Source organism: Lolium rigidum, chromosome 3, assembly GCF_022539505.1.
Source record: "Lolium rigidum isolate FL_2022 chromosome 3, APGP_CSIRO_Lrig_0.1, whole genome shotgun sequence".
NCBI classification, from domain to species: Eukaryota; Viridiplantae; Streptophyta; class Magnoliopsida; order Poales; family Poaceae; genus Lolium; species Lolium rigidum.
In genome coordinates, this window is record NC_061510.1 from 291,862,859 (window position 1) to 291,872,224 (window position 9,366).

General features: G+C 38.2%; 1 protein-coding gene across 1 annotated transcript; it reads right to left on the minus strand.

Moving 5' to 3' along the window:
* Nucleotides 1-883: 883 nt before the first annotated feature.
* Nucleotides 884-5,050, minus strand: LOC124699668. The gene is made up of 4 exons (XM_047231931.1): nucleotides 2,307-5,050; nucleotides 1,860-2,015; nucleotides 1,569-1,779; nucleotides 884-1,183 (listed from the first exon to the last, which is right to left on the minus strand). Exons 1-3 carry the CDS (start codon nucleotides 3,279-3,281, stop codon nucleotides 1,582-1,584), a joined length of 1,329 nt encoding a protein of 442 aa, XP_047087887.1. The 5' UTR covers nucleotides 3,282-5,050; the 3' UTR covers nucleotides 884-1,183; nucleotides 1,569-1,581.
* Between the last annotated feature and the right edge of the window lie 4,316 nt (nucleotides 5,051-9,366).

The window sequence follows — 9,366 nt, forward strand, 5'->3', positions numbered from 1 at the left end:
AATGTGTGTGTTTCAGAAACCAGCACCCTAATGATCCCACTGCAGTTCGTCAATCTATGTAGCAATCTTGATGTATGATCTATTTTGTAGGAAGAGCCAAACCACAGAAGAATTGAGGAGGGCACTCAGCAAGCTAAAGCCGGTGAAAGAAAAAGCATATGCGAGGAGACAAGGTTGGTCACCTACGCGTGGGAGAATGGGGATTGATGTTGATTTGAAACCTTTTGATAAACCATGTTCCTATTTTCTAATCAGTAGATGCTACTGCTTATTGCCATAGGTTTTGATATCTAGATTGCAATGAACTTTGTTATGGCAACTTCTTCGATACAAATCAATGAGGTGGCTTGTTGTTTAGAAAATCTAGAGGGTAAGGCGAGGACGCAGTAGTTGCGACAATGAAAACAAATAAGACAGGAAAAATATGGAAAATATTAAAGATCCAATTTAGAATCAAGAGGACAAATCAGGCTGGTACGGATTATTTTAAATTTGCTTTCTTCATATTACTTTCTTGAAGAAACATTTAGGAATGTACTTGTTTTCTCAATATGTAAATGTTTAGCAATGTGTTTCGTATACATGTATGTGCTTGGTAATATAGTTATGTTGACCAATTACATGGGTTAAACTTAAAGAAGCCATCTAATGTAGAATGTCCTAACAAGTATAACAAGAATAGTCTGTTTAACCAAACACTATTAAGTGAGCACTGAAAATGCAACTGGACAAAGACAAATAAAATAGTCGCACATTTCAATTTTATGTGCAAACAAAATATAGAAATATCAATGAATAGTTGGAGTATCATTGCAGTAAGAAATCCCACCAATTGTAAACGGAGGATATTAGAAAGTCAAGAAGGTATGGATTAAACCTATATATACTTGTTCCTTTTCGCACTTTCCGTAGCCAATACAGTTTACTCTCGCACCACTCCTTGTGATCAGTCGACGGTCGCTTAAATGTTTACTTCCTCATAGTGCTCCTGCACACCTATAGGTTGGCTTACTCAATTGTGTGTGCCTTCATATAATTCACTACCTAGTCCCCTTATGTATGACAAACATTAAAAAACAAATAAGAAGATTCCTGAGTAAACCCAACATATCTTTTTCAGATAATCAAGAATTGTAATCCATAGGGTACTGGATATTATGTTTCCTCTTGTCAAGCTCAACTCCTGTGAGAATTTAAATAAAAATTCTATAAGCTTTGGAGAAAGTAAAAGTGCATACTGATAATGACACTCAAAATAGATTGATATATAGAATTATCACTTGTTGAGTGGGGAAATATATGGGATTTGGGAAACCATTAATATACATAGATACATTATAACGGTCCCACAACATTTGACCAATTACATTAATATATGAAGATAAAACATGATGTAGATCAGATTCTAGTATTATTTTGTAAATATAAATGTATTATTCCTTAATACAATAAAATAGAGAACATGCAAGTTTCTATGGCTAGAACTAACTAATCTTTCTTTCACTACACAGTCATGTGTAGAGATATATGCTTAGTGGTACAAATATAATAAAATTTGGGGTACCTACCAATAGTCAACTATCACAACGGATGCTCCAAAGTCTCTTCGATAACAATTACCTCAGGTGGTAGGCCCAAAGAAATTAGGATATTTATAATTGTTTTAACCCATGCTTGTCTCTTTCTACATTTAATTTTGACTTCATTAAGCATCTCCATTGCACGGAGATGTTCCTTTTGACTGTGGAATTTATTAGCTTCATCCATGTGTTCAGGTAGCTGGAGGATGCAAAATAATTCATACAGATCAAGATGTCATCCATTTAGTAATGTGAATACCAATAGCAGAATATATGTACCTTGAAAAGTAGAAGAACAAGCTTCTCTAAAACGGGTGAGTTATTTAGAATGCAGATAAGTCTGTGGAGGTCAGCAATAAAAAACCACTCATTGAGTCTTAGTGTCCTCAGATTTTTAAATATTGGGCATTGTCTCAAATCCCTTTCGAAAATGAACTACAAAATACAAAATAAGTTAGATGATATATTGTTTAATAGTACAAAATAGAGTCATAAAAAACAAGGTGTATTCCACATTGCACGATACTCAGAGTTATGTAATTTGCAATAGCTGAATCTGACAATGATAGTGGTTCTAGTGTTATTATAATACATATGTAGTTGGTTAATTTTTTTCAATGGGTAAACAAATACAAGTTTTTGAAACTTACAGATCGATCTACCTTTAGTTTGCAACGGAAATAGAACAATACTAGTATTTAGGATGGCAGTGAAGTGGAAACATACCAAGTGGGGTAATTCATTTATCAACTCCAAGTGAGTAGCATTCGATAAGCCTTCAAGAACCAAGCTAACTTCTTTGTTATCATTATTGCAAGAACAACCATAGCAGTTCACATTACCACATGGCCAAGACTTATCATATTGACAATGATCCCAACAAGCATTGCCAAATCTCATATATGCATCTTCAAGGAAAGGCATACATTCAAATAAAGGAGTTCTAAACCAAGCTTCATCAAACTTTAGGAAGATGAGATTTGGAGTAGAAATGTGAGTGCGGGTGTCCCCTGCATCAAATTCACAATCTACAGCAGTCAGACGCTTTAGTGATTCTGACATGATTGTCTTTGCGTCAAGTATGCAATTGATTAGAACAACATCCTCCAATGATGGCCAGCTTGAGAAATCAGCAGTTCGAGATTTTAAGTGAACTTTATGGAGATCCAATATCCTCAAGTGTTTGGAGGTGTGAGCTTGATTTCTTAACTTCAAGAAATCAAAGTTAGACCTCAAACTAAGTTTGAGCTCCTGAACATGACACATTTTCATGACATAGAAGATGCATGTGTTCATGACATGCATTTGTTTAGTTTCTTCATCAATATACTGGAGATCGCAAAAATTTATTGGATTGTGATGGCGGGCAAGCAAGAAATTGCACAAAAACTTATTGCAATTATCGACAGTATCACATATCTGCAGGGTAGGAACATATTTCCATTGGTGGCGCCAATTCTTAGAAATAAGACATGTCTTCACAACCTCACGTGAGGTAAAGAATGACAATATGTGCTCAAGGACATCATTTGGGATGTTCAGAATGTTGAGACCCCAACTTTCCGCTTCTTGTTTCTTTTTCTTGTTGCTTTCAGCCATCATGTTGAATAGGTAACATGCAACAATGCTATTGGGCCAACAAAATAACCATGTTATCAATTGAAGTAGTGAAGGAAGGCAAATTATCAAGGAAAAACTCATTACATAAGTAAACAAGAAGCTATTATCAAGGAAAAACTCATTACATAAGTAAACAAGAAGCTTCACTGGATGTTGAGGATATGATAGATAGATGGAGCAAAGTAGGAGAATTATAATTAAACTAGAATTACTTATATTTATTATAATAAAAAACTATGTAAGATGCTAACAAATTCCACCAATAACTAGATTTCTTGTCATCATCGATACATATGTGGTCAATATTTTCAACTTGACAATGGAAGCATTAAAATGTCTCATAAATCTACATACATAAGCACTCTCTCTTGAAATAAAAGGATAACATAGAATAAAATGAAACAATTACTTAGGCCACTCAAAGTCATGAAAACAAATGACCTGAATGTAACTTTATTTATGCATGTTGTATTGGTATTGTTCAATGGTTAATCTTCATTGTCAGCACAAATGTTCACTCATAGATATATGACCACGCCTTAGATGATTTTGATGGTAGATATTATGAAATACATGTGTGCAAATTATCACATCTCCTGGCGTGATTATGTTCTTCACTTTGATTGATTTATAGGTGGACATCGAGGTATGATATCTTGTTCATGTGAGCCAGATAAGAAAATAATGTTAAGTATTTTTAATAGATAATAGTAGTAATTGTTTCCATCATGTGAGTACTCAATTAGAAGTAACACACTGCAGTAAGTTTTGTGTTCTTTTCACCCTAGGAAAAAATTGTCCACAACCTTCTAGCTAAAAACTACAACTACCCGTTTCTAGAAAATCTCAGAAAAATATTTTCTTATTCCTGATCCATTCCACTATAAATATCTATAATATTTCTCATCTTAGAATTATAAATGTGTAAGTATGTCAAATGTCGTCTTGCGCTTAGTCTCCATTGCTTCCATTATAATGGTAACCATCTAGATTATTACTTTACACATGCATGCCAATTTTTAACCATTTATCAATTCCAGTTTGTCATGGTATTTGTCCTATTGTACCTCGAGCTCATAAAACCGCAGTCTTTAGTTGATACCACATTGTAGCCATGGCAATAGAGCTTATTGTACATGGAAAATATCTCAAAATCCAATATCATGATATGTCTTACCCCACTAATGTCCAATCCAAATCAAGACGGGTGAGGACAACAATCTAGGATCTAGTGGTGTCACTAACAAGTATCATAAGTATCATGTAAATTACGGACCCCAATTATTTCACTTTAGATAAAAGGATAGATGCTAATTACAAATTTTCTAGGATGCACACTACCAAAACAAAAATAAATCTTCAAATGGTAATAATTGATCATGTGTTACTAGCCAGTTTTATAGCTACGTACACCGCATATGTGTAGATCTACAAACATGTAAGACATAGAACACATATATGCATTAACATGCATATAGATCTACCAAAATAAATCTTCATTGAACAACTTCAACGAATTGAACATGCAGATAGAAGGGTGTTAGAAAGTGTAGTAGAACGGAAGGCCGAAAAAACCATTGTAATAATGTTGAGAAGTATCAATACATCAACATAGAAAAAAACGAAATTATAAGAGAAAATAGGAGGCATAGAAAAATAATGAGCAAACAGTGACCTACCAATGTTTCAAATAGGTGTAGTGGTGCCTTGTTAGGCATATGAAGCGAAATGGCCAACTTCCTCACGGAGACAAGGATCATGTACTTCCACTGTGACTATGACATGGATTTCTTGCAAGATCTAGAGTGGTGAATCCCAGAAATGATAGGAGGAGAAAAGGAAAAGCGGCTGCGCAGAGGGAACCCTAACCCCCCCCCCCCCCCAACCACTCTATTTGACTGCATCATATGGGCCGCCTTTTGGGCTATTCGTCCCTCTTGGGCCAAACTCTAGAATGGTATTTGCAGCTACTAGGCCTTTCTACATTATTGTAAAACACAACCGTGCATACCACTTGGCTACAATCACAACTCTAGTTGTTGCATAAAAATAACCAATTATGCCCAAAAAAGACCTCATCCATATATACAACAAAATTCATGATCCGTGGCGGGGCTAGGGTGAAAAAAATGCATGCATTTATCGTTGTCTTTCTATAAAATAAATAAATATAAAAATGGTGCAATCTAGATATGCAATTCTGAAACTATACTAACATATAAGATGCCGAAGTGAAGCTAAACATAAAAGGTATGAACCAGAAACTAAGCACCAGCATGGCACTGGACGGCAGTATTGGTCTCATTTCGGAACTTTATGGTAAATGGAAATTGAAAAATACAGCCAATGGTTGATATAATTTTCATGTTTCTGATTATACATGCCATTACAAAGAACCTACATTGAACATTCAATGTAACTCTAAACAGAATCATAATTTAAAAAAAGGGTGAGTTAAACCTTTTACCCATTAATTCTACACTAGTGACATGTTTTAATCCATTAAAAATGCCTTGCCTCATTTTATCCATGTGTTATCAGTGTATCACATTTTACCATATTTATGATTTTCCCCCTATTGTGACAAGTTGGGCCAACATGAGTGGTACATGCGGTTGATGACTCAACACCAACTCGCAGGTACTAAATTGCTGGCGTTTCCTAAAACAAGCTCTACCACAACAAGTTTTACTCGGCTCAGGTGATGGAAGAGCGAGGACGATGGCGCGTCTTCAATTCCTACTAGTGTCTACAGTTGTCTCTAGGTGGTCTAATAAAATACCTATTTGTATTTTTTTATTAATTTTTGAGATCTTTGTACTACTATGGATGAATAGATCGATTAATTTTCTTTGAAAAAAAGATTATGATCAAGACGTCGCTCTGGCCCTTACTTCCCGTATTCAGCTCTATCTCCCTTATCAACACTAAGACTGGCTTACTGCCCCCTCACTGGCATGCCTCCCTGTTGGAGGTGGAAACGGATCAGATAGTGCCCTTCTCATATTCAGTTTCATATTTTAAAAAACAGATATGAATGTTGTCGAATACGAATGTGGGTGAATGTTGCTCCAATATGAACATGGATCGGATGTTTTATCAATATGGAATGATAAGGACAACAAAATAATAGTCTTGAGTCAACTATATATGAAATGATATAATACACATTAGTTTCATTTTAATCATAGAAAAATATAAATTTGACCACTATGTTAGTATATTGGAAAATGCTTGGTATCATCCCACCGATCAACAGGGAAAGATCGGTTGTTCCAGGCTGGCCACATCCCTCCTAGCGTGGCGTAGATAAAGGACACGCGCGTCACCAGGGGCCACCCTCATTGCTTTGCGTTTTTCTATTCTTCTACATCCCTACCTTATCTTCTTCCTATTCTCATGTGTGAACACGAGTGCTCGCCTCCAGTTCCCCACACTGCCTCCATGGATTCCCTCCTTCAGGAGCTCCTGCGCTTGAGCTGCTAGAAGAGGTCACCGGTGTAGCTACTCCGCCCTCCGAAGCCTCCGTGGTCGCGATCTCGCGCTGCTGCAAGTTGTCCCGCGGTGTCGCTCTACCATTTGTGTGGTTGCGCGCCTCCGGCGGCGGTGCTGCAGGCCTCCATCGCGGCCGCCCGCCGCTGTCACATGCCTTCGTCTTCTCGAGCTCCGGCCCCGCTGCCCCGGTCGCCGACCTCCCATCAAGCCCCCTGGTTCAAGCGTCGGTCTCCATGTTCGGCAAGTTAATTTTCCTGGCGTGTTGTCAGATTTTTGTTGTTTTCATTGTCAATTTTTGTGGTAAATGAAATAGAATTTTGTTAACAAAGTACTCTCGCACATGAATATTTTAGTGTTGAAAGTACTTGACTTTGCTGATTTTTTAATTGTCTATTGTTGTAATCATTTTTGCTGATTTTATTGTTTATTTTTGTAGTGAACCACTTGAGAATCAATTGTAGACTGGTCATGTTGTTGAAATTGTTGTAAATAGCCAACATTTTTATTAGAACTGTGGTTGATAATTGTTGTAAATGGTCAATATTTTATTTAGATTTTGATGTTGATATGTTGTAATATCCAACATTTTTATTGGAATTATCGTTGACAATTTTTGTGAATACTATCTATTTTTGTTAGATTTGCTATTGATTATTGTTGTAAATAGCCAACATTTTTATTGTTGATTATTCACTAGTAGGAAAAGCTTCATCAGTGGCGCACGAAAATATGATTCTGTGGCGCACGGGCGGTGCGTCACAGAAACTTCGCCACAAAAATAGGGTTTCTGTGGCGCACCGTAGCGTGCGCCACAGAATTAAGGTGTTCTGTGGCGCATACGGTCCAGCTGCGCCACAGAAATAGGTGCGCCATTGAATTCTATTTTGGTGCGCCACCTGGTGTATTATACAGGTTTTATACAGGTTTTATACAGGTGTATAATATAGACAGATAGACAGATATAATATGGACACATATAACATAGCAACATTATACATCATCATCACGGTACTTAGAGCTCGATCGAGATACGTATATAGTGGCAAGTGTCAAATGTTTTGCATACAACTCTTAATTCATACAAATTTCACAATTTCGAGATACAAAGTAGTCTTCATCCGGTTCCTCCTTTGCTCCCTCATCTCTACCCACCAGGCTCGCTTGCATCGGGGTCTTCATCTAGTTCCTACTATGATGAAAATGGAAGAAAGTGAGACCAACAAGTCCGATGCACAAGAGAAATGGAATAAATGCCTCATACATTGTTGGTCAACACAAATATTAATATTCAGGGATGGCGTAAGTGAGACCAAGTCCGATGCACAAGAGATTGATATTTGTGCTATCTTACCAGGCTCACTGATGACCCACAAGTATAGGGGGTGTATCGTAGTACTTTCGATAAATAAGAGTGTCGAACCCAACGAGGAGCAGAAGGTGTTGACAAGCAGTTTCGATGAAGGATTCACTGTAAATGCTCACAAACAAGTATTCAGGGGGTTTTGATGTAACAGATGAAATAAGTACAAGTAAGTAAAGTGCGAGAGAAATAATTGCAGCGAGTGGCCCAATCCTTTTTAGCACAAAGGACAAGCCGGTTTGTTTACTTATAATGACCAAACGTTCTCGAGGACACACGGGATTTTAGTCTAGTGCTTTCGCTACATACGGTTGATTAATCTTCATTGTTTTGATAAGTGTTGTGTGGGTGAACCTATGCTAATGTACCGCCCTTCCTAGGGCTAATACATACTTGTGATTATACCCCTTGCAAGCATCCGCAACTACAAGAAAGTAATTAAGATAAATCTAACCACAGACCTTAAACTACGAGATCCTGCGATCCCTCCTGCATCGATATACCAACGGGGGTTTAGGTTTCGTCACTCCGGCAACCCCGCAATTGGCAAACGAGTACAAGATGCATTCCCCTAGGCCCATAAATGGTGAAGTGTCGTGTAGTCGACGTTCACACGACACCACTAGAAGAATAACACCACAACTTAAATATCTACTCAACCATAGTTCACTACTAACATTTAGACTTCACCCATGTCCTCAATAACTAAACGAACTACTCACGAGACATCATATGGAACATGATCAGAGGTGATATGATGATGAATAACAATCTGAACATAAACCTTGGTTCAATGGTTTCACTCAATAGCATCAACAACAAGTAGAAATCAAGTATCGGGAGAGTTTCCCCTATCAAACAATCAAGATCAAACCCAAATTGCTACAGCGGTGACGATGTCCAGCGGTGGAGATGGCGGTGATGATGGTGGAGATGATGATGATGGTGATGGAGATGATGTCCAGCTTGATGGCGGTGACGATGGCGTCGATTTCCCCTCCCGGGAGGGAATTTCCCCGGCGGATTCCCGCCCGCCGGAGAGCTCTTTCTCTCTCGGTGTTCTCCGCCCCGCAGAGGCGGCTGTAACCCTTCGTGAGGATTCCTCTGTGGCTTAGGTCTTCGGGACGAAGGGTTTCGCGAAGAAAAGGAGGCGAAAGAGGCCGAGGGGGCCCCACACCACATGGTGGCGCGGCCAAGCCATGGGCCGCGCCGCCCTATGGTGTGGGCCCACCTTGGGTCCAACTGGCTTCCCCTTCTGGCTTCCTTCGTCATCTGGAAAAATAGGATTTTTGGTAAAACTCCCTTCCACAG

Excerpts from the sequence above, each read along its gene's own strand:
- LOC124699668 (XM_047231931.1), bottom strand. The coding sequence starts at position 3,281 with ATGAGTTTTTCCTTGATAATTTGCCTTCCTTCACTACTTCAATTGATA. Across the intron at positions 2,016-2,306 it reads TAAATGAATTACCCCACTTG|TTCATTTTCGAAAGGGATTT; the intron begins GTATGTTTCCAC and ends TGTATTTTGTAG. Across the intron at positions 1,780-1,859 it reads TTGTTCTTCTACTTTTCAAG|CTACCTGAACACATGGATGA; the intron begins GTACATATATTC and ends TGCATCCTCCAG.